At 42.8% G+C, this 25,129-nt stretch overlaps 1 protein-coding gene across 8 annotated transcripts in view; it reads left to right on the top strand.

The window, feature by feature from the left end:
• MIB2 (MIB E3 ubiquitin protein ligase 2) overlaps window positions 1–25,129 on the top strand; it is a 143,365-nt gene that overhangs the window by 28,451 nt on the left and 89,785 nt on the right. For 5 of the 8 annotated variants that reach the window (XM_064525451.1, XM_064525447.1, XM_064525450.1 and 2 more), the window contains 14 exons: window positions 2,639–2,745; window positions 4,552–4,746; window positions 6,089–6,231; window positions 8,203–8,310; window positions 9,412–9,546; window positions 10,708–10,870; window positions 11,902–12,035; window positions 13,980–14,128; window positions 14,776–14,932; window positions 15,617–15,771; window positions 18,031–18,157; window positions 19,604–19,834; window positions 22,248–22,426; window positions 24,323–24,507. In XM_064525451.1, coding sequence (XP_064381521.1) covers window positions 2,639–2,745; window positions 4,552–4,746; window positions 6,089–6,231; window positions 8,203–8,310; window positions 9,412–9,546; window positions 10,708–10,870; window positions 11,902–12,035; window positions 13,980–14,128; window positions 14,776–14,932; window positions 15,617–15,771; window positions 18,031–18,157; window positions 19,604–19,834; window positions 22,248–22,426; window positions 24,323–24,507 — 2,168 coding nt within the window. The remainder of the gene's footprint in view (window positions 1–2,638; window positions 2,746–4,551; window positions 4,747–6,088; window positions 6,232–8,202; window positions 8,311–9,411; window positions 9,547–10,707; window positions 10,871–11,901; window positions 12,036–13,979; window positions 14,129–14,775; window positions 14,933–15,616; window positions 15,772–18,030; window positions 18,158–19,603; window positions 19,835–22,247; window positions 22,427–24,322; window positions 24,508–25,129) is intronic. The other 3 variants (XM_026096557.2, XM_064525452.1, XM_026096560.2) reach the window with 3 other exon arrangements.

Genomic DNA, 25,129 nt, shown 5'->3' with positions numbered 1-25,129 from the left:
TGTTTTGAGATGGAAAATGACTACTGTTATATGATTATACGAAATGGAAAATTTTGTTAGGAATCTCATTGATGGTGGTTATTTTGCTGTTTAAATATCTTGCTTGAGCTTAGCTTCCTGCTTTGTTTTACTGACACTGAGATTATTTGCATTGAAACCCCTCCCTTGTGGGAGCAGGGTTTGCGGAAAGAAGTGCCTTTTTAATCGCATTCTCTCTGGGCTTGACTAAGACATCTTTAAGTTGTTAGAAAAACATTCAACAAAATGCAATAAAAATATCATGTTGTAGCTAATTGCATTTCAGATATGCGGTACACAAATCTATGCTGGTTTTTGAAGCCAGTCTTTAGCAGTATATTCCTTCTTAGGGCACATGCCTTATGACAGTGTAATGAAATGATCACTGCTCAGTGTTTATTTTTAGCTGAGCTGTCTCCCAGAACTCTTTCATAATCTTTTAACGACTGCCAGCCTTGACAGTGTTATTAAACAAAAAAAACCCACCTCACCCTCCCCCCCCGCAAAAAAAAAAAAAAAAACAAAAATGAACGATTCAAAAAATGGTCTTCATCTTCCCCGTGTTGAGCTACGGTCTGGATAGTGAAAGTTCAATGATTAGAAGAATGTGTGCAAATATCTCTTCCCCATTTCCAAACATGTTAGGATGTAAGGCATGGGTGGGAGATCCATTAACAAATTAAGAAAGGTAAAAGACTTAGGCTTTTGATGGATCAGTAAACAGTAAGTTCAAGTATAAGCTTTTAATCCTGAGTCTCTGCCTTCAGTCTCCATGTATTAGATGAGAAATAAGTACAGTATTCTGAGATCCTACCCCCGGTAAGCTCCCCTGCCCCTTCCCCTGTGGAACAGCTGCTGAACTTCTTAGTCTGTCTGGGAGTGGCTAAGAGCCTGTCAGGAGGAGGTGGGCAATTAAGGATATGGATTGCAGCACCTTTACAGTCATCTGGAAAAGTGGATTATACCCCAGCCAAGCAAAACAAACAGGTCCTTAAGCACTTTGTTGGCTTGGTACCTCATGAGAAAGCTTTCTACCAGGGAGCAGAGACCAGGAACAGCAAGCACAAAACCAGCAGAGAAGATGCTATAACATTATGGGAATTGCAACATCAGACCCCCTCTTTACCATTGTGTAGGTATTTTTCTTTTTTCTTTTTTCTTAAGATGATTTGGTGGGTATGCTTGTGATGCAGATTGCAAGGCAGATAGAGAGGTTTGTGTTGTCCTGGAACAGTCTATCCACAACATTGCAGGGCTAATCTGGTCTGCTTTTCAGCAAGTGAATTAGGCTGTGCAGTCTGCACCTTAATATGTGAGATTTGCTGAACTCCTTACTTTGAGCTAGAAGACTGCCTGAGCTATTAATGCTTTCATGCAGTCTACACTGTACCGATATTTGTAGGCATTGCCTCAAACTTACAGTGGGATATGAGGGCAACTGACCACTTGAGTCTCTTTCCTGGATGTACCGATATGGTACCTGACTGAAGTCAGTCTCCCTCTTACTCTGATGTGGTGTCAGACTTTCTGGAGAAGTTGCAAACTTCCTTGTTACTTGTGTCGTGTGTCGTTCCCCCCCCCAGTCTTTTAGGGCTCTGTTTTAAAGATGCATGTTCACTGTCTGAGACATTAGTTGACATGGGTGTTCTACTTGGGGGGAGCATGTCAACTAACATAAATGGCACAGCTGGCAATGTGGTACCATCCTGCTATGATGTTTAGGATTGCTTGAAGATATTCACAGCAGGGCTTCTTCTGCCCTGTGTAGGGATGTAGATCAATGGGCTGAAGTTACTAAAGGCAGCTTACGTTGGCTTTGATTTGCAGGCATTGTATCTTGTGCTGTAGAATGCCAGTAAATATTCATGGAAAAAAGGATTAATTTTCATGTGTTCGGAATGGTCACATTTTGCCCTCAGTGAGCAGTCTTGCCTTGATATAATTTGTGATTTGTGCATCTCATAGAACATGTGTGGGATTTTTTCTTCTTTGGAGCTACTAGATTTTGGGTTTGCCCTGCTTAGCCCCCTCAAGGAGCCTGAAGTTCTAAAAGAAGGATGATCTTTTCTTCCTTCATTACAAGGCATGCTGTTTGTGAGTGAGTGAATGGAACCATTTTGAAACTTCAGGTTCACATATGTTCAATGTATGTTCAATATACGTTCAATATTTAATATATGGGCTGTCATAGAAATGTGCCTGTTCTTATGCTCATATAGCAGCCTCTATCTCCAATTATCTGCATCCTACAACTGAGGGAAACCCTGAGCTTTTTTAAAGCTCACCATGGGTCTCACAATTTTTGATAATATTTGATGATAAACTTGGGTCCTCTTTACTTTTAGCCTAGTGTATGAACTGCTAGTTGTCTTTCTGCTGTCAGTGGAACAGTGTCTAGGTGTTTTGACCTTCCTGGGGAGACCAGCTTTTAGGATCAAAGCCTCTGTTCAGCTATTTTACCGTTTTCTCTCATTTTTCTCTCACGTTCTTCAGAACTCAGGACATGCTTTGCTGTAAGTAGGCATGGTACCTAACATGATGGATCTTGGTTGGAACAGAGGTTTACAGAGTGTGAATAGTAACAATAAATTAATCTGTTTTCTCTTGTTTTATTTTTCAGAGTCCTAGTGAGTCCCCGACAGAATTTGACTCGTATCACATTAAAAGGGATTTTCCAGGGGGCTAAAGTAGTCCGTGGCCCAGATTGGGAGTGGGGTAACCAAGATGGTAAGCTTTTTTTGAGATGTTCTGTAAAACACCCTTTGATTTTATTTTTGTAGTGTTTTTTATGTTTTTCTTTGTGCCAAACTGATAATTGAAAATGTTTGTGCTGCACAGTAGCTTCTGTGGGAGCTGTTCAGATGATGCAGGTTGCTGTTCCATAGAGTATTAAATATTATTTGTTGTTTTGTATTTGTTTAGAAACATATCTGTGTCAGAGACTCCATTCAGGTTGTGCGTGGGGAATTTTTGCTGCTCCTATTTCATACATATGAAAACTCATGGGAAGCATCCTGGAAGATCTTATTTAGAACTATAAATGGACACCATGTTTACAAGAAGATGAAGCCCTGCCCTATGCTCTGCTATCCTATCCTATCACCAATGAAGAACTCTGTTTGCTGTGTTCGTTGTGGAATGGTTTCCACTTACTGTATTTCTGAATTATAACTTCAGGCTGAAAATCCAAAGGGACAAGAATGCCTTTTCTAGGATCTACCCCTGAGATATAAGGACTGTATCTAATTCAGTGGTAGCAACATGTGTGTTGTGCAGCAGGGTTAAGGAAATTTTAGTGTCCATTTCTGTTGCAGAGCCTTGCACATACTGAAATGTTTACAGCATATTTTTTCCCTAAATAATTAAGTTGCAAAACCAAAGGTTCCAAAAGATGACTCTGCCCTTTATCGTAGCTGTGGGTTCAGTGCAGGAGATACTCAAAGGGTCTGAGGGCAAAAGAAGTTTGTGCTCAGTGCAGCTTATCCATCCTTTTGAGATCAAGTCAATATTTGCATGTCTGAGACTTGTGTTGCTTGCAATGATTATGCCCTGAAAGCGGTGGTATGTGCAAAACAAGTGAGAAGAAATGCAAGGCCAGGTGGTCAGCTAGTCAGTGTTAATACAGCACAGTCTCTTGCATGAGAGTATGAAAAGCCAGATTTACCTGCTCACAGATACCTCCCCATGTTCTGGATCATTTCGACAGTGTTCCTTCCTGCTTGGGCAGGTAAAGAGAAAGGCCGGAACAAACTGTACTTGGCCGGTGTGTGAAAGAGATTAAGGATCTTGGGCCGCTTTTACAATGCTGCTGTGTTTCTACCTTGCCACAGTGTGGTGCCATGGCACCGTTCATTGCCTTGTTAGGCAGTATTTCTGTGGACCAGGAGAAATGACTTTTACACTTTTACGGAATGCGGCTTTTGTGTATCTGTATTCCAAAGCAAACGGCTTGGCTGCCTTTCCACAAGCTGGATGCAGAGATTCTCTCTGAGCTAGATCAAACTGAGTTGTCTCATAGCGTAAGCTCCTTAATTAGGAAGATGACTGAGACCTCCTCTGCCTTTTGCAGCTCAAGGTTGTGAGAGGATGTGTAAGCTGCTGAATAATTTTTTTTGGTTTGCTTTGCTGCTTTATTATATATGAAGAACACTTGGTTGGAGGGCACTGCTTCAGGCAGCAGTACACTGAAAGTGAAGCAGACCTCTCTGTATGCTCACCTTGTAAGGATGGCCTATGGGCTTCTGTATAGAGCCACATAGAAATCCTTTCTGGCAGCAACCTCTCTGTCAGAATTCATCTTTCTCAGCTAGTGGCTTTTGGCTCTGCACCTCCTCTTCTGTGGTGTATAATTGGAGAACTGACAGGTCTTCTTATTTGTTTTGGTCCTGCTTTTTCTCCTTGTTTTTGATTTATTTAAGATAAAAATGTTATTAAATTGTATCTCAGTAAACATCCCAGTGTCAGGTGAGTTTCTGTGTATTGGTCTCTGAGAATGCAAGCCGGATACCTTTTTCCCTCCTCTTTTTCTGTCAGGTGGTGAAGGCAAAACTGGATGTGTGGTTGATATTCGAGGCTGGGATATAGAGACTGGACGTAGTGTGGCCAGCGTCACATGGTCTGATGGTACCACAAATGTCTACCGAGTTGGACACAAGGGGAAAGTGGACCTGAAGTATGTTGTGGAGGCACCTGGTGGCTTTTACTACAAAGAGCATCTCCCAAAATTAGGTGCGTGGAGTGAGTCTTCTGTTGGGAAATTCAGACTCATGCTGCCATACCAATCACTTGTATTTTCCTGACATTAAAGCTTTTCTGCTTGGAATACACAAAATCAGGAGATAGTTTTATGATGTTCTTACTTAATGTGTACCATTAAAAAAAATTGTTCTGCATGTCAACATAGTGCTTTCTTACAGGATGGTTAGTAAAGCAGCTCAGTCTTGCAGTGGTGTAAGATCATATAAGATTATCAGATGCCTGCAGCTGTTTAGCAAAGAGGGACCTTCTGCCAATACAGTTTCTCAATGATGCAAATGCATGAAAATCCCTTGGGAGTGCCTGCATTTGTCAGCAGAAAATTCATTCCAGTGTCAGTTTTGTTAATCCAAAGTTTTTCATTCTTCAGGCAGGCATTGCTCCCACTGGTGTTCACTGTGCTTTTAGAGAGCAGATATTGTGGGTCTGATGGACCAACAAGTGTGTTGGAGGGGAATATGACAAAAGGGAACCTTCTGAGAACAGAGTTGCCAAATACCTGCTCAATACCTGCTCAACAGGGAGACAGGAAAAGATTGAGGATAAAGGTGATATCTGTATTGGCAACATGACACAATCCACCTTTCCTTTTAATTCTTCAATAAAATCATGGAAACTACTTTCTGAGTAGTTCTGAGTGTGTTTCTGGACTTCACTTTTGGCTAAGGTGTAATTTAGGTGTACTTTGAATCAGGTGTTCGGGGCTTTCTTTTGCTCCCCTGAAATAAAACAAAGAGGACTGTTAGTGACTTTGCAGCAGCACAATCAGATCTTTCTTCTCTCTCCTTAAGCAGCTTGGCCAGAGCATCAGGGAAGGGAAGGGAAGGATTGTGTGGGGAGCACATTTCTAGGAATGAGGCACCTGAGCACAGAAAGGCTGTGAAGATAAAGTACTCCACAAAGCAAGCCATTTGACTACCTGTGGAAGAGAACTCATTTTGAGTGCTGTGTGGGTGTCTGCTGAGCAGCAGTTGTGGGTGCCTGAATTGCTAAGAACAGATACTGAAGTCTGACATCGCATGAAAGGCATCTTTCAAATGTATTCTCCTCCAGCAAAGGACAAAATTGTGTCTTGCTAGAACTACTTCGTGTTTAACCCATAGCATTATCCAATGGGAGCAAAATATTCTTAATCCTACCTAATGCTGTCCCACAGAGTGCGTAGAGTGTACTCCACAGGTAGAATAAGATTTTTACACCGTTCTGCCCCAATTAAGCTTATGTTAACTTGCAACCCTTGTTACAAAGCCAAATGAGAGACAAAGCATATTATTGCAGCTTGCATGTGTGCGAGTGGTGTCATTCTGCTCTTTAGGAAAACCTGCTGAATTGCAGAGGAAAGAAAGCACAGACAGGCATCCATTCCAGCATGGGGACAAAGTTAAATGCCTGCTGGACATTGACATCTTGCGGGAGATGCAAGAGGGCCATGGTGGCTGGAATCCTAAAATGGCTGAGGTATGTTTCTGCTTGCTCCTATTCTTTGAGCAATTTATCAGTCACTACGTTAAACTACACAAGTAACCACTGGCTAGGAAGCTAGCAGAACATCTCTGTGTAACATAATAGCTTCTGTTACTATATTGTGTTGGGCAAATAATAAATATAGATTCTTCAGTGGTGGGACACTGGAGTCAGATTTGGTTTTAGGTTCAGATAAATCTGTCTTGTATGCGAATTGCCTTGTGGAGCCCTGTAGAATTTCTAAGGCTGAGCTGGGCCAAAAGAGCTGCTGCAAAGTCTCAGGAGCCAGTGCAAAAACCTCAGGCCTGATCTTTGATCATGAGATCTTTTCTGTGGAGTTTTGGATCCATTCCCTATCTGGCTTCTTTTGTAGCATGCGTTAGTGCTAATGAAAGTTGTGTTTGTCAGCAGTAGGCGCTATCCCTGGATATGTCCGACTTCTCTGCCCATATGGTGTTTTTGGAGCTTAGCCTTTTGTCTTGTCCTTTGTTTTGAAGAGCAATCAGTCTGTTGTCACTTGTTGTTGTCTAAATAAGCTCCGACGATAGAGGAAATGCAAAAAGAAATTACATCTATTACTACAGCAGAGAGTCTCAAGGGGCAGTTTTACCATGGAAGGCTCTGGGGGTTGTGAATATTAGATGTGAGCTTGCATTCAAACAAAATGATGACAGCTAAATGGATAAATTTGCCCTTTAGATTAAAAGATCGGTGCTTTTCATTTCTCTTAACTTTCTTGGGTTTTAATAGTCCACAGAGCTTGTTGAAAATAGATTAAATTACCTTCACATGCTGAGGAGACAATACTGCTGTTGTGCAGTAGATTTACTGAAAAGCAAAACCACATTTTGGTACTCATCATTGCAGCAGTAATATCTATTTCTGAACCTGTATTAGTCACCTCTATAAAAGTGTCTTTTTGGAGAAGGAGGGAAAGTTAAAATGAAAGAGGTTGTATATAGCCACAAGTGACCCAAAAGCCTGCCACACCTGAGTCGGTACACTGAATAAGCTGCAGGTCTGATGCTGAGGCAGCTCCCCTGAAGCTTTGATATATGAAGCAGTACTATAAAATTGTGCAGATACATAATATATATATTCTAACCCAATCTGCCCTGTAGGGCAGCTGTCTTTTCTAAGTCAGGCTTTAAAATGTCAACCCAAACTGTCATTTCAGGTTCAGTGCAGAGATCTGTTAACCGAGCATCAGTTTCTACTTTAGCCTGACACACAGGGATTTATCCTCATCTGACAGAAACTTTGAGTACTCTGTCAGTGGAGCCACAAGTTGCTTATTCTCGTGGAGGCCTTCATCTCAAAACCATATTTTTTGAGTTGCTACAGTGTAGCCAAGATAGTCTGCTACAGCATTAAACTTCTGCACTTATTTCTGTTGTTGCTGAATGCAGGTTTAAGTGGGATATTAAACAGAGAAATGGTAAATTCCCTTCATGTAAGAAATTGTTTCTTTTTGTCTCCTTGAAAACTGTCAGCTACTTAGGCCTGCCAGAGTCAAGAGAGTACTGCACTGCACAACAAAATCTTGTTTTCTGTAGTTTCCCATCCTGCCCCTTTTTTTCTCTCAAAGCATGCCTTGCTGGTATTATACTGCAGTATAGTGTAGTTGTAGTCTCTACCTACCTTTGCCATTGGGAAAGATGAGGATGATTTGTGCCCCAAGTTTCTAGCATTTTCATGCTTTGTATTCCTGTCACCTTCTTTCTCCCAGTACGCTGCTCCTTTAAAGGAGCTTCTTAGGCATTCGTTTCCTTTTTCAGAAAAGCAAATGACTGCATATCATTAAACAGATTTGGGAGCCCTGTTAGTCTGTGAATTAAAGATGGTGACTTATTTAGCCACCTATCCTTTGGTTGCTTGCTTTCCCCACTATTAAGCAATGTGATTTATTTAGGGGGTTTCCCCTGTTTGTTTTTGTTTCTGTTTTTTGTCCTCCTCTATCAAAAGTTCATTGGCCAGACAGGGACTGTGCACAGAATCACAGACAGAGGGGACGTGAGGGTCCAGTTCAACAGTGAAACCCGCTGGACTTTCCACCCTGGAGCTTTGACTAAGGTAGGTACTGATAGGTGAGCTTGGCCAGAACCAGCAGTGCTGCAGGGAGTGGCCGTCAATTCATTTTTTCCTGCAAGCCATCAAAGCTAAGCCAGATGGTTGCAGACTGTGGAAACTGGGCTACTAGGCTGTCCAGTTGGAAGAATCTTTGGATTGTAAGTATTGGAAGTTCTTAAGGTAAATTCTATTTCTTGATTTCAGCTTCTTAATAAGTCTTAGTAAGTCTTTAAATAATCAGTCTTAATAAGACTGATAACAGTAGAGTTGCAATATTTCATCCTTCTACAGCTACCTCTCATCTGTAATGTACCATCCTCCATATCATTCAATTTCATTTTGTTTTCTTGCTTGTTCTCTGTTGAAAATGTTGTTCTGTCTTTTGTGTCTCTTTCTCAAACATCTCCCTGATTGTTCTGGATGGCCCGAGTCTTAATCCAACTCTTCTAATTTTTAGGTATGCATTTCTAAAGCTGTTAGCTCTGGCCTTCCCCAGAGAGTTGACGGCTTGAAATGTCTATTTTTAGAAACAGGGCTAATAGGTGTGGGAGGAGCTGCTGGAAGACTACAAAATTCTGAAATAATTTTTTTGCACAAAATTGGCCTGCTCTGGACAGTGTGTTTTCACAGTGCTCTCTTCTTAGCTCAATGTGGGGAGGGAGCATCTAGCAAAGGATCAGTACAGATAAACTCTGCTTTCCCATTCCTGTTTTAAATAACAAACAGATTTAACTCCCTTATTAAAGTGAATTAAAATCTCTAGTGCTGAGTCTGGTATGGTGAGGGGATGACCAAGGTAAATTCCTTGTGTGCTTCATCCTGGTATTATTTATAAATGTTTTGAAGAAAGAAAAGAAGAAAATTGTTCTGTCCCAAATTATTTGCCTGCTTATAACAGAAATACCTCAGTCCTTGAACCATGCTTATTCTGCGGTGCAGCGATTACAAATTTCTTCATTGTGATACTTCTGTTTTGTAATGCCTTGTTTGGCTGGGATTTGGGCAGGGGGGAATGGAGGGGTGCTTTGGGATTTTTTTTGTTTGTTCGTGGTGATGTTGTTTTTGGCTTCATCCCAAAAGCTTATGACTTTCTTTTTCTTGTAGCTCAACACTTTTTGGGTTGGTGATGTTGTCCGGGTGATAGATGATATGGAAACAGTGAAGCGATTCCAACCTGGTCATGGGGATTGGACAGATGAAATGGCACCTGTGAGTGCGCGTCAGTTCCCGGACAGTCCAGTAATTTCCTGAGTTTTCCCATGCAATTAGTAATGGTGATTGGGCTTGCGTTGCCCTCCAGTATTTCCTGCTGGTCAGTCAGTGCACAGACCTTTCTGGGACTTCTGAGGCCTTGCAAAAAAATGTTGCCTAGTGCTATTGGTAATATAGTCACAGAATAACAGAATAGATGACTTCGGAAGGGACCTCTGCAGATCATCTAGTCCCACACCTCTGCTCAAGGGGAGTCAGCTAGAGCAGGTTGCTCAAGACCATATCCAGTTGGGTTTTGAATATCTCTGAGGATGGAGACTCCACAACCCCTCTGGGCAACCTTTTCCAGTGTTCAACCACCCTTGCAGTGAAGTGTTTTCTGATGTTCAAATGGAATTTCCTGTGTTTCAGTTTGTGCCCGTTGCTTATCCTATCACTTGGTGCCACTGAGAAGAATCTGTCTCCATCTTCTTTATACCCTCCCATCAGATATTTATAAACATTGAAAAGATCCCCCCTGAGCCTTCTCTTCTCAAGGCTATACAGTCCCATCTCTCTCAGCCTCTCCTCTTATGACAAATGCTCCAGTCCCTTCATCATCTTTGTGGCCCTTCCCTGGACTTGCTCCAGTAGTCCTATCACAGCATCCAAACCAAAGTGGGTTGGTGGGGAATCTGACAAAGGATTTGGCTATCACGGAGTCAAATAAGAGGTTTCAGTAACCAAAGTAAACATGTCCTCTTATGGCCTTCCTAATTCTCTGAAATGAGGCGGGAAAGAGAGTCCAGTTAGAAAAATGGTCTGATCAAACTAGTGTGGCTACAGAGCAGAATATGGGTGTCCTCCACGAGCAGTTAAATGCACAGAGGAAACCTTTCCTAATCCTGACTTTGTCAGTCCTCTCAGGGCTCTGCAAACCGTGTTTTGTTGTTTCACCAGCTTCCTTTCCAGACATTTGTAATGTGTCTGGGAAATGCTCTTTGTGTATAACCTGTAACATAGAGACTGCTAAAACCCTCTTACGTGCTTAAAGTGGGAGCTGTCTGCAGCTGTGTCACTGTTTAGTGCTTCTCTTTACACAGCAGGAGTGCTGCCTGCAAAGCCATGCTCAGAAGCTTTGCGTTGGTTCTGAGATGCAAAGAACACTGCATCTTTGCTTTTAAAAGTCATTTCTCTCTTCCATTGTAGACACTAGGGCACATCGGCAAAGTGATCAAAGTGTATGGGGATGGAGACCTGCGAGTGTCAGTTGGAGGGCAGTCCTGGACGTTTAACCCAGCTTGTCTGACAGCATATCAGAGGGATGAGGAAGCAAACCTCATGACAACTGAGAACGCAAAGGAATCAAAAAGTGAGAGAGTGAGAAGGGAGAGGTCTTGTCTGTCAAGGGTTGAGAAATTATTGCTCCAGTGTAACAACAGCACCACTCTTTGGTCAGTGTTAAACTCCAGCTGCTTGTCCTTCCCCAGATGGAGTACCAAAACCAACCTATGCCTTTTTGGGAAAGCAAAGCTGGTCTTAAGAGGAAAGCACAGGATTTAGGATTTATGAATGCTGCCTGTGGCACTGCCCCACTCTCAATGTTTGCTACTGCCTTGAACTATCTCAGTTTCCTGTTACATCCTGCTACATTTCCTGCAGGAGGATAAAAGATGCTAATCCTTGAATGCTTATGATATACTCCCAGGTCCTTGTGTGAAAGTGCTGTCAAACCAAGGAGTATTTTGCCCATTCCATCCTGAAATTTGACTTGCTGTCTGTTTTGCACATCTGCTGATAAAATGTTTTATAGCCCCGCCATACTTGTTTTCTTTAGAGGTCAGGATCGTGTGGGAGAGAGGAGAGTCTTGCTGCTTTTTTAAGTTTTGCTATGTAGATTGATCTTAAAATGTTTACTCAAGTACACCTGATAATAAATTGTGTTAGACTTAAGGGAGTACTTGTACCTGAGCTCAAGCTCTTTAAATTTGCTTTACCTGGAGGACTATAACATCTCTGTCCTCTCAAGCACTCAAAAGCCTGTGATTGGAGAGCAGGTCTGAAAGGACCCATATTTCCTCCTGATGACATCTGTCACAAAGCTAGGCATTCCTCTTCAGAATATTTGCCTTTTGGTAGTGACTTTTCTGGGTAGGTCTTCTGTAGCATGGCCTCCTGTATCTCTTGGGTTCTCAAAACATCAGGCTTGTAAAGCAAAGGGCTGTATAAGAAGCAAATTTGCAAAGCTCTTTGTGTGAGCTAAGTATTAGAGATACAGCAGGCCAATAGTGTGGTTATACAGCTGTACTGTCCCGACTGCAGGTTGTACATTCACACATGTACACACCTTCCCACATGCTGTTTGCCCCTGATAACTTGCAGCTGTTCCTTTTTCCTGTCCAGGTACTTTGATCACTGTTCTGGAGAAACTGCTGTCCCAGAAGACAGAGTCAGACCATGCAGGGTGCTTGGTCATTTGGGCAGCACGTAACAATGCAGTTAAAGTTCGGGAGCTCCTTCTGAAGTACCCGGACAAGGCAAGTCTTGGGCACATTCTTAATGGTTAATTTTTGTTGCACTTCTTTAAAATACTGGCATAAAATTTTGTAGTAGAGTGTGAAAAAGGGTGGGAGAGAAATGATAGATTTCTAAAACCTTGTATTAGGTAGTAACAATTGAGAAATGATTTTGCTGCAGTTTAGGTCTGTTTAAGTCTGTAAATTCAATGTGCGCATCTTATGGCATCAGTGTGTGGCTTTAAATCTGAACTGCAGTTAAGTCCTTACAGCGTGTTTCCAAAGCTGGCTTTTTCCAGAAGATTTTCCATACGGACACCGCACCTGTAGAGTTAAGGAGAGAGGTATTCTTATATATGAAAATATGGCAGGATGTCCAAGAATGTTGCTCATTTTTGAAAATAAAGCAGCAGGTTGTACCTGGGTGAATGCATCTGTCCTTAGATGACCTTGCAAAAATGGAATTATTGGAGTCAGAGAAGGAAAAGAGAAATGCTGCCCAGGTCCTTATGCTGTGCATGTCTGTGCAGTGTCTTATCTCATGTCTGGCTGGGACAGCCAGACAGTGAGCAGGGGAACTGGGCTTAGCTTGTTGCTGAGCAACTTCTGTGCTTGTAGGGTTCCAAACTGCTAGGATCATATCTACTCAAATCATTTCTCTTTGAAGCTGCCTGTTAGAGAGTGTTCCAGCTCCTTCAGTGAGGGGCACAGGGTCTGTAACAGGTTAAAAAAGGAGAACTAGGGAGCAAAGTATTTCAGCAGCATCCTTGGGAGCCATCGGTAACAAGAATTTTGAGGGTATGACTGCGTGGCAGGCAGGAGCAGGTGGATGGGTGGCCACTGGCACTAGGATTGGTTCTGAAGGAACCTTTGTGAAGCTGATTTAGTGGCTGGTTGTCTGATATTAGCTCTAGTTCTTTATTTACAAAATTAATGGGGGCCTCTGGAGATGGGAAGAAAAGAGGGAGCATCTATAATAGGTTAATAGGAATAGCCAGCCACCCATGACTGTATCCAACTTGTCTCAAATAAGAAAGTGCCTAGGGTCAGGAATACCTTATCATATTACTTCTGTCAGAATAGTATAAACAGCAAGAGGAGGCTGGAATTGAGGCTCACTTAGCAGTGCAAGTTGAAATCACTTGTGAAGGGTTTTCCAGCTTAACAGCGTTGTCCTTCTTGTGTAAATAGGAGAATAACACACTGGCTTCTTAAAGCCTCCTTGCCTGACTGGCTTACCCGTTGTTTTGAGCAAGTCAAAGGAAGTATTGCTTGTCCTGCTGTTCTGACTACTCTAGAACCAGCTGCAGGAAAAGAAAAATTGTTCTGCTTGCCAGCCTGCTGAGGCTTTGCCAGCTCCTTCATCTCTTTCCCTTAGTCTCCTGTTGATTTCAGTAACCTTCATTCCTTTTTGTCTAGCTTTTCATACATCCTTTCTTTGCTCTTCAGCCCCTTTAATTCTTGAAAAATCTCATTGCAGGGCTTCAACACTGTGATTTATCCTCCAGCCATTGTGCCCAGTGTAGTACCTAGATTGACACAGAAGAATGGGGACTTGGCATCTTCAAAGCCTTATGCAAAACTCATCTGATTTCCTCACGCATTTTCCTATTAGGAAAGAAATTGTTGGTGGAGATGTCAAGTATCATGCTTGTAGGCCTAGAGGGAGTTGGTGTTAGAGGGGCAGTTAGAGCCCTGGCTTCCAGCTCTGTGTTCTTGACTTAATGTGTTGTCCATTTCGCTTTAGAAATACTGTGGGATGAGGTCGACATTTTAATTGATGTGCATGCATAAAGCACCTGGTCGAAGAGGGCACAGATTCTGCTTATCACTTCTGAGCATACCACTGTTAAACAAATAACAACTTTCATCCTGCTAGGCCTGCTCTAGAACAGAGATAAGGCCTGAACACAAGCTAAACTCTTTCCTAAACAGCTGTTTGCTGTGTCTCTGCCCTTCCTATAGGTCGACACAAAGAATCAGGGCAGAACTGCCCTGCAAATTGCCTCCTATCAGGGGCATCTGGATGTGGTGAAGATTTTGCTACAGGCACGTGCCACTGTCAACCTAAGGGATGAAGAGGGGGATGCAGCGCTGCACTACGCAGCTTTTGGGTAGGAGATCTTTCTTCTTGCTTTGGCTTGTCTCATACAAGACCTAGGGGGCTGTAAAAGAACATCCATAGATATAAATGAAGAGTGTGTGTGAGGAGAGTGCAGCAGAGCATGGCTTTGCTCTGACTTTACTCCTTGTTAGAAATTTGCCCTTAAGCTTCAGGGCCACAGGTGAATTTCTTAGTGTGCTAATATAACCTCCACAGCTAGGACAGTTCCCATGCTATGAAATTTTGGGAGGAATCAGAACAAATGAGAAGTTTTGGATGATTGGATTTTTGGTAGGGGATTTTTTGTTTGGTTGGCTGGGGATTTTTTTTTGTTTTTTTGTGGGGGGTTGTAAGTGCATATATTTTCTACAGCAGGATATAATGGTGTTGGCAGTTACGAGGGGAGAATTCATCAGCATCAAGAGCAGGAGGATACTGCCAACTTAAATCAGACTAATAGAGATTCTAGAGTACCAATTAGGAAAGCTTTTTTTTTTTTTTTTTTTTTTTTTTTTTTTTTTTTTTTAACGCTGAGAGGACATGGGGTGGGGTGGAAAGGATACAGAAGTCAAGAAATCCTGCTGCCTTACAAGGAGGGAGACTTTATATCTGCACAGCATGGAATCTAATCTATCTTATTCCTTGCTTTTAAATCAGAAACCAAGCTGAGGTTGCCCGTGTGCTTATTGGTAAAGGAGCCAGCACAGACCTGTTAAACAATGCAAAGTGCACAGCATTGTATGTTGCCGTTAATCAAGGATTCACAGAGGTGGTACGGGCCCTCTGTGAGCTGAACTGTGATGTCAACCTCCCGGTAAGTTTTGGATTTTGGATGTCCTTTTCTTTCTTTTAGCGGGGGAGAGCACAGAGGGCCTTTATGATCTTGTGCCATTTGTTGTTCAGTGGAATTTGAAGCTCATTCTCTTAACAAAATATACTGCTGTTCATTGCACAGAGAAAATATTCCTCTAACTTCAGTCCTCTGAAATTCCAGTTCTGGATCTGCTCCTTCATCATTGTCAGTCTGTTCAGCTCAATCCAGTAGCCCTTTCTGTTGTGCAGGACTCAGTCCTCCAGCAAGGGCTGACCTGCTGCTAATGTATGATGTTGAAACACTCCTGCTCCCAGCAATAAGGACTGGTGAGGATTTTCAGACTGGCATTTAGGAAACCCACAGGGCAGTGGTGAATAGAACCTAGCCCGGTTTTAGGGCACATGCATATGATGATGAGACTGGACTTCGCTGGGTCAGTCTCTCAAAGCTATTTAGGAGTATTAGCACTTATTTAGTCAGGAGCTGGACTCAAGACCTAGTTAACTGATTTCACACAGGTTATGAAACCGCTATGGGTGCCAATGACTTTTGGACATTTGGCCTGGAGTTGATGTGATTTGGTGACACTATATATCTTCTTGTCTCAAACAGTCCCTCAGGGTGGCCTGTTTGATTCAACACTCCGTGAGGTAACCTGTGCTCTGCTTTGGTCTCCCTGTGTAGGATTCTCAGGGAGACACCCCCCTGCATTACGCCATCACTGCTGATTACAAGGTCATCATTGAGATCCTCACTGAAGTACCCAACATTGACTTCACTGTCCAGAATTGTCAAGGCTTCAACCTGCTCCACTATTCTGCTCTAAAAGGCAATAAACTGTAAGTGAACAAACCATGGTATACATTCCTGGGATATCCACAGGTTGGCTAGGGCCCTCTGACACCAGATAGTGATACAGTCTTGCTGAATGCATGTAAGACAGCTGTGAATCCTAGTAGGTAAGCACCCATTTGAGATAGGGGAAGTCATCAACCATCATGGGCTTGAAGTGAATTCTCTGCTCTATTAGCAGTAGTTCAGATGTGGGACATGAGCAGAGAGTGCATGTGGTGCTGGGGGAAGAACAGGTGTCGGTTGCTGTGTAGTATACCTGCTTTTGCAGAAAGAGATGAGCTCCATCTGAAAGGTCTTTTCCTCCAAACTCTGGTTTTCAGTTCTTATGTTGATGTGTTAATTCTCTGCAGAAGTGGTTTCTCAGTAGGGGACAGGGAAAGGCTGAGATCCTCTCACTATACCCAATGTGACACATTTTCAGCAATGCAAGTCTAGGATTGTGCCTATTAAATTTCAGCTTCCTATGCTTTCTCTGTTATTTCTTACAGTTAGCTCTGCACAGAGCCTTATAGATATTGAAGGAATGTGAAATCAGAAAAAGATTCTTAATATTGTAAAAGCATTAGACAAGAATAGCCATGAGAGAAGTAAATTTTTGTAATGATTATCAGTCTTGAAGGAGGAAAAAACAGCAGAAAATGTTCTATTCATTTATTCTGTGCCCTGTGTGCACTGAATAAGCTGTGCCTCTAAGACATGGAAACCAACCTACATAACCATGCAAATTTTGGCAGACCTCAAAAAAATAGGAGAGCTGTACAAGTACTCACAGCTTGGTTTCCTAAAAAACAGCCATAGACAGGCTATGCTACTTTTCTGTAGCAAGCTTTCTAGCAGTGTTTGCAATATTTGAAGGCAGCAGAGAAATCTAATGTTCTGCCTCATTAAAGCTGCTAGTGAAGGTCTGTTCTAAACAATGGTCTTGTGCCTAAAGAGAGATTAAGGCAGGGTCTGCCCTGGAAATGCATGCAGGTGTAGCAACACTGGATAGGAACATAGTTCTCTGTAACAGTTGTGCTGACAAAATCCTTGCATATAGGCAGTCAGGGTGGTGGAAAGATCCTCTTGCCTGCATAAGTTTTTCAATGAGGAAACTGCCGCACTCTACGTCCCCACTGGCAAAGTTATAAGGGAAACCTTTCCCTCGCGGTTTTCATCTAAGAGAGTCCTGCAGATGCATCAGTGAACAGAAGAGGAATAGAATGGCAGGCTTTGTTTTATTTTGCTTTTGAGGTGTCAGATGTCCAAGAAAACTTCTCTTCACGTGCCTAGCTTTCAGTGGTCCCTTACTTTGGAAGACTAGATCTGCTTCAGTGAGGAGAAAACTTTTCATCCATTGCCAAGGGAAGCAAAGGAATTGTGGGAGAGTGAATCATTGATTAACACATATTAACACAATTGATTAACAAATTAACATAGAGGGCACAATCACTCAAAACTGAGAGGTGAGAAAACACTCCTCCAGCCCTCCTTGAACAGCCCGTTATAATAAGGACCACCCTAGAGTTCCTCATTTAGTAGCTGCTTATGGCTAGTCTGTTGGCAGCATTGATTTGGCTCTTCTGGGTGAGGATATGGGACTAAATTCTGTGTTGGTGGAGAGAGGTACAGTTTGAGACAATTTCACAAGCCATTGTGTGCATCTGGATCTTTTTTATTTTTACTGTTTTTATAGTTATTAACTTGCGCTTGCTGTCTAACAGTAAGAATGCAGTGGATGTCACTCTAGATAGCTAGAAAAGAAAAGCTTGATTATTCATTTCTTGGTTTTAAATATGGCCAGTTATAGCTGTTGTATTCCTTGTCCCCTTCCTTCCTTCATGCATTTACAGGAAACCACTGCCTGCTTTCCCCATCCCAACTTTCTTTTACCTCTCTGGCTTCCCTAGGGGATCCTTCTGTTTCTGGATAGCCTTCTTAGCTGTCTGGGATCATGTATGGAAGGACAGGAGAAGGATTATAATAAACTGTACAAGGATAAATCTGTTTGTTATTTTCAATGGCGATGTGAGTTTATTCCACTCTATTAAGTGATAACTGAGGGCTTTTGTTTTACTCTTGTAATTCAATCTGCAAGATGGAGGTAGCCCTCTGCATCACAGTTGCCAGCTCATGATGCTGCCTCTTAAAACATGAAGAATGTTCATAACTACTGGGCAGAAAAGGCAGACCTGTCTCTTCTCCATTGTTTCCTTTCCTGATAAAATAACACTTCCGTCTCTGGTTAACCTCCAACACTCTAGAGCCGTAAAGAAGATTCTAGCAAGAGCACGACAGTTGGTTGACTCCAAAAAGGAAGATGGTTTCACTGCCTTGCACCTTGCTGCTCTCAATAATCATAAAGAAGTGGCTGAAATTCTCATCAAAGAGGTAAAAGCAGAACAAAAAACAAAACAAAATCCCTCAGGTCTCCACCCCCAGCAGCCCTCGTTTCCTCAAAATATCAGGTTAATGCTGGACTCAAACATGTCTCTGTCTCTCTGATGAGCTGCCATTGCTGCCCAGACTTTAAAGAACAGGGCTTGACATTCCTGGTGATATTTTCTTTTAGCATTGGCAAGAAAGGGAGGGCTATCTTGTGGGCTAGAACAAAGCAGGAGTTAGAGCTGGATCTTGTGGGGAAATGTTCAGTAAGTGATGGATATGAAAGGAAAAGACTTTGAAATAGCTGTTAACCTGCTGATTAAGGAATGTGTAAATTTGTATTCAGGACCCTCCTCTACCTCATAGATACAGGCCAGAGCCCTTGAAGTTCAGCTTCCCTCACTCCAGGTGAGTGGTGAAGCTACCCAGCTATTGGTTATTCTATCGTTGCTTTCTCTCTCTCTATTTTCAAGAAGGAGTATCTGAAGACATGTATTTAACTTGAAAGCAGAACAAAATGTTTTGACATGTTTTATCCTGAGTATTAGTCTTTCTTCAATCTTAAGTAGGTGTTACACATGTCCCTGGGGAGCAGCATTCTTTAGCAATGAAAATAACAAACTGAAGGATGGAAAGCTAACTGGCATCTTGCTATTGATTTCAGTGGTGTCAAAGCTAGCATCTCTCTCTGCTTTCAGATGATAGTGGCAATGAAAATGTCAACTACAGGTCAGCACTCCTGGGTTTAGTTTCTGATTGTCAGTGGTTTGTTGTCTGAGTTTCTCCACCTTTACAGTGGGGATCCAAGCCACCACACCAAGGCTCTAATGGCTCTACAAGTGAGTGCGGTTGTGGAGAGATGTCTGTGAACACTAACTACAGTTTTGTGATAGCTTTATTTCTGACATAATCACTGCATTAGCCTAGCCATAGCTCTAAATGCTCTCTGTATTTCTAATCCCTTGCTGCTGCCTTTTCTTGCAGATTTGGCAAAAGGGCAGAATGATCCAGGTTTCAACAGGTTTTTCCTCTTCTTTGCTCAGTGGTGCAAATGAAGAGGGGAAATCAAAGCACAATAGGCAGCAAGGAATCAATAACGCTTTAAAGGAGCTAGGCCATGACTGTTTGCTTGGAGTAGTTCCAGGATTTGTTTGTAAGTGTCAGGAAATTGACTAGCTGTTGTCCAGCTGGTTACAAGGAAAATGTTACTTGTGTCACCTTGGGCACTGGGCTTCTGGTCTTCCCTTTCTTTACTTGATATCTGAGATGTCTGGACTGTGTGGCCAAGGCACAGAGGGCAGGATCATGTAGCTCTCTCTTGGAGTTCTCTTTACTGCTCTGTCCTGAAAATGAAATTGATACTTGGGGCTTCAACAAGCACCATAGCTGCAGCACACTTCTTCAGCCAAACTCTGCAGCAACAACTCTTTTTGTCTGATGCAATACTTCAAGGGTCGCTGTGATGTCAACCTCAAGAATAACCGGAACCAGACACCACTGCACTTGGCTGTCATCCAGGGACATGTAGAGATGGTGCAGCTGCTGGTCGGCGAAGGCAGCGATGTCAATGCTGAGGATGAGGACGGGGACACAGCCATGCATATTGCTTTGGAACGGCAGCAGCTAATGTCAGTCATGATGGAGAAGCGTGAAGGGGAGGTGGGATTGTCCCTCCTTTCCAAGGTGAGCTGGGCGTAGGAGAAATTCCAGCACCAAGGGCAGGGAAATGCTTGACAATGTTGGAAATACTGCAGATAGTGGGACCTAAGGGGGCAAAGTAAGGCAGGAAAATTGTATAAAGCCAGCCCAGACAAGGAGCTGGGAACATAACTTCTTGCTTGTGGGAAAGGAGTGAATATGTCCTCTGAGGCCACAATATCTAAATTCTGTGGTATGAGGGTATGCTTGGCTTTTAGCCAGAAGGCTGGAGATTACTGGAAAAAGAAACACTTTACAATTCTCCTATGTAAAGTACTCATATAATGAAGGAGCTGGTGGGTCCTCCAGTAGGGTCTTCAGACCAGAACTGGTTGGGACTTTCCTGACTCTTTTTTTTAACCTTTTGAAAAATGCTGATAGGAATGAACGGTTTTTGGAAATGCATTTTTTTGTCTTAACTTTTGTCAGAAGGCTTTCTCAAGGTTAAGTAGTCCACTTTGTAATAGTAGATAGTAAAATAGCTACAGTACTTGCCTGCTCTGTTGAAAGACCTAGGTTTGAATCCTCACTCTACCTTATTTGGAAACTCTGCCTTCTACAGGGTATTCTGTAGGGAATGGATCAGAGGAGAATGTGCCCCTTTCTTTTCCCTCCTTTGCTTCTTTTTCTGTCTTTCAATGCAGAGCAAACACACAGGGTTTTTTTTATGAAATGGAATTCTTGTTTTCTAGCCAGTTCTAGGCAGGATCTGTCAATTTACAAAACCACAAGTGCAGTGGAAAAAGTGCTTCTCAGCATTTCTGATAACTCTCAAAGCTAAACTTTGCCTGTATACCATGGCTAATTTGATGCAGAAGAGCTGAATTTTTCCCTCAGTCTGAACGCAGATCATTTCAGGAAAGGCTTTAGATCTAAAAATCAGCACGTGATATGCCAAGTATTGGAAGCTTAGTCTGGATCTTTGGCAAAGATATTGAATTAGCCCTTCGAAGTGTTCTGCCATCCATAAATATACCAATATGTGCACACCCCAGATTTGCAGTGCAAACCATGAGTGCAAATATCAATTATACATTCCAGATGGAATCAGAATGATTCCATTAAGGGGGATAATTTAGTACATTGAAAAAAATGGTCTACCAGTAACAATTTCTGAGCTTCTCTGCCTACAGATTCAAGCAAAGGGATCAGCAGCAAGGATAGGTTTTAGCAACTCGATGAAAGTTGCACAGCAACTTTGCTAGCTGTTGGGTGTTAGCATGTGCTGGGGATAGCTACTAGCTAGTCCTGGAGGCAAAGAGTCCCAGAGCTACATGAGGGATCTGGACATCACATTCCCAATACTATTAATAGGAATGTCATATCTAGATTCCTTAGGGCAGAAGGTAGGAAGGAGATTTAAGAAGACCTAGATGTGCAGGTGCTTCCCCTCTAATTTGACCTGCCCTGATCAACATTTCCTGGTCTTTTAAGTCAGTGGAAAATTTTTATTGACTCCAAATCAGTTTAGATCAGGTCTACAAAAGCTTGGCTTTTTAAATAGCTGCTACTTAGGGCTCCATACGTTAGCTGTTCATCTCCTAATGTTTACTTTGGTGTCCTCAGTGTACTTCCTACTAAGTTGTCTTCACAGTGCCTCCTCAGTGCAGCTGAACACGTAAGAGGCCAAAGACTGCAAAAGTGAAAGTCTGCTGGTTGAAACTTTGGCTGAGAAAGTGCAGATGAGAAGGAGGAGTCTTACCTACTTTTCTCATGGGTCTTTTCCCTAGAAGTATCAGTGTTCCTCGTCCCAAACTCAAAATGTAAAGGAGAATCAGCAAATGAATGAGTATTGAAGGGAAAAGAGGGGGATGAGAGGATATTCTACAGGCCTCGCTATGTTATAAGGCTGCTTTGACAACTCTTCCCCATAAAAGCCCTAATCAGCGCTTCTGACGTACCTGTAGGTACCTCAGCACTGAGTTATACTTAAGTCTTTAGAAGTATCCCAGTATATCAAGCTTGCGAGTAGGTTTATTTGCAGTGAACTCCACAACAGCTTTCTGGAATACTGCCCTCATCCACTTTTATTCAAACATGCTCTGAAACAAGCATCCTGACTTGAACTATGGTGCAGAAGGCAAAGCACAGCTAGCCTGCAACAGTTCAACTCTAAAGAATAGCACTTTTCACTACCTGAAGAAAGGAATACCTACTACCATAGTTAGTAGTAATTAGCACCAGTTAGGACCAGTCTTTTATGCACTCTTGGAATGCAAGATATGAATCTGTTATTTATATGCTGAAGGATATTTTTGTTTAGAAATAGGAGTGCAACATTGCACTCTCAAATTGCCAGTACAAGGACTAAGACTTTCTTCAGAATTTGATGCACAGCAAAGCTATGTAATGGAGATTTTTTTTCTATTAACAGAGATTGTTTCTCATCCTCGTTCAGCTGCAGGCTTCTGGCTTCCTTGGAAACGTCGAGCTGAATGTTGGAACTGCAATTGCATGTTACTTAGCACAAGAAGGAGCAGATATTAATTATGCCAACCATCGCGGAAAGTCTCCTTTAGACCTCATTACAGATGGAAGGATTGTCCAGATCATCAAAGACTTCTCACAGAAATTCAGGTAGGCCATGTCCTCTGGATACTGTTCAGTGTACTTCACTGCAAAATACAGAGTACTCCCACAGCTATTTGGTGTCACTCAATGTAGCTGGAGGGATTGAATCCAGGAGGGATCGAAGCCTCTCTGGAACGTGTTGGATGTCAGTCTGAGCACCTCCTCTTTCATCTGGAGCTAGCTCCTAGCTGGATTCTTCTTTCAGGGTGCACACTGCTATTTGAAACAGATGACAACAGCAGATGAACACTGCTCACAAACTCAAGCTCTTGACTTAAAGAGCCCTGAAGCAGTCTGAGAAGACTGACCACTGAAGGCAAGAGCAGCTTCTCTCTTGCACAGTAATTCTGGATTTTGGTTTACTTTCTTTGCATTCTACAGTTACAGATATTTAAAGCCTAAACAGAGAGGAACTCCAACAAAAGAATGAGTATCAGATTCCACAGAGTTTATTCCAGAGCTGGATAAATGCATATTTTTCAACTGCTAAGAGAGAGAGCTGAGAGAGTGCCAAGAGGAGAACAGCAAGTCAAAGATGGCTTTATCTTAGGCTCTGAGAAACAGTTGTTTGGGTTTTGGCTTGCAAACATGAAACCAGAGTTCTGTTTGATCTGAGGGCACAGACCCACAGTCATGTTGCTATTGGAGGGGGCAGCATGCAGCAGCCCCAGTAATTGGCCACTGTCTTATTCCATCATAAATACGAGATGAGATATGTTCCTTTAAACATCTTCCATAGGGATTTTCTCGGAGAAATATGTGTTGGATTAAGGTTTTTTGCTTAAAGAATGCCGCTTCTTTCAAACTGACATTTCTCACAGCAGTGTACTGGTTTCAACTTTTATATTGAAGTTTGACTGGAGGATTTGGGTGTGTGTTTGCACAGGCAAGTAGTTAAGGCAGCCGCTGCAGATTGGGTGTCGTATGTTAGATCACAGGTCTGAGGTACACTGTGGTGTATCCCAGCATCACACACAGGAGCTGCCAGGACATTAGTGAGGTGCCTTGGGAGGGGTTATTTAGCTGCATCTTCTTATGCTGCTTGATTAGCTTGACTGAAATGAAGGCCTAAAAGATGGGCATTGGGGGTTTATATGCATTTATAAAGAAGCTACTGCCACTGTGGTAGGAAGCTAGAGAGTAAGTGCCTCTCAGAAACCTATTGACTTCGTATTGAAAGACCAAAAAATTCCTCTTCATAGTACACTTAGTGGGCCAGGAACTTCTTGGCAATACTGTAGACATTTGCTAGTAAAACCACCACACCATCCTTGTCCCTTCTGTTCAAACTTAACTCATAATTGAGGAGTTTAAGCAGCAGAGCTAGCTAGCAAGATGGCCAGCTGGCAGCAAAAGGAATGGATGGATGGGATGCTAGGGGCTTTGGATTTGGGGCTCATAATGTCAGGATAGAAGTCTGAATCAGAGCCTGTATTATAAAAGAGGCAAACTCACAGAGATATAACCACCCCAGGCCCTTTTCAGGAGCATGTAAGTACAGAGGTTCCTCGGAGCTGCCCTTTTGAGATAGGTCCTGAAGGCTGACTCCTCCCTGTAGATTGATGCACTATCAAGACCTTACTGTCATCGTCCAAAAGGGCGGTTTCAGCTTGTGTAAATATTAGTTGTACCTGCTCTTTCCTTTGGGTATTTTTTGGCAGCTGCGGCAGTGGCGACTGTGGCGATGGCTGCTGCTAGTTAGATCCAGCCAGAATACCAGCTGCTAGAGGCTGAGCTGGGCACAGCAAGAGCAATGAAAGTTCAGCACTTTATGCTGTCTTAAGTATCTGCTGCACTGTCTGCATGTGGAGTGTTTGCCAGGGATCAATGCAATTTTATCTGGTTACTGAAGAGGGACCTGGAGTATGTGGCTCAAATTTTATCATACACTCATGCTTGCAGGGAACAGCAGGTTTCTTCAGACAGCTCAGCCATTGTATGCAGCCTCCGCCGTGTGCACACCACCCCCAACACAATGACCAACCTTAGTGTCTTGAGTGTGGCAGCCCCCACAGAGTGCCTCATCTGTTCAGAACTAGCACTGCTCATCCATTTCTTCCCATGCCAGCACAGTATTGTGTGTGAAGGTAAGTCTGTTCTGTGTTTCTTTCCCTCCTCCCCCTCTTCCCCTTCCCTCCTCCCCCTCTTCCCCTTCCCTCCTCCCCCTCTTCCCCTTCCCTCCTCCCCCTCTTCCCCTTCCCTCCTCCCCCTCTTCCCCTTCCACCAGATAGCCTCCCTGTTTGGACTCTTACAAATCAGGCTCCATTCAGACACAAAGCTATTGAGCTGTGATGTGAAACAACCCCAGCATGATTTCAGCAGCATCCTCTTAGATGAGATGCTCAAAGCTACCTATGAAAGGCACCATGTGTTCTGGGCATTTGTTGATGGGGGGACCCCAGGCAGCTTAGCTTGTGCTTATAGATGCCCTGGATGATTCAGAAGGAAGGCTGGATGTTTCAGTTCTAGCTGGCAGTGCGCTCTCCATCAAAACCTCTTGAGAAGGATTTTTCCTTTCTCTGGCCATAGTTATCTGTTCGCATTTCAATTGTTTTAACAGCAGACTGCTCAAGCATGTCAGCAAGTCTGTTATCTTGCTAAGGCCACCTCAGTCTGACCACAGGGTATTTGGTAAGGACTGCACACCAGAGCCACATCCATTTCCCTGGGAGCAAAGGGCTGTTTTGCAGTCACAGTGCAGCAGTTCCA

The sequence above is a fragment of the Dromaius novaehollandiae genome, chromosome 24 (assembly GCF_036370855.1).
Source record: "Dromaius novaehollandiae isolate bDroNov1 chromosome 24, bDroNov1.hap1, whole genome shotgun sequence".
NCBI classification, from domain to species: domain Eukaryota; kingdom Metazoa; phylum Chordata; class Aves; order Casuariiformes; family Dromaiidae; genus Dromaius; species Dromaius novaehollandiae.
The sequence above is the reverse complement of the archived record's forward strand: the minus strand, read 5'-3'. Positions and strand labels throughout refer to the sequence as shown.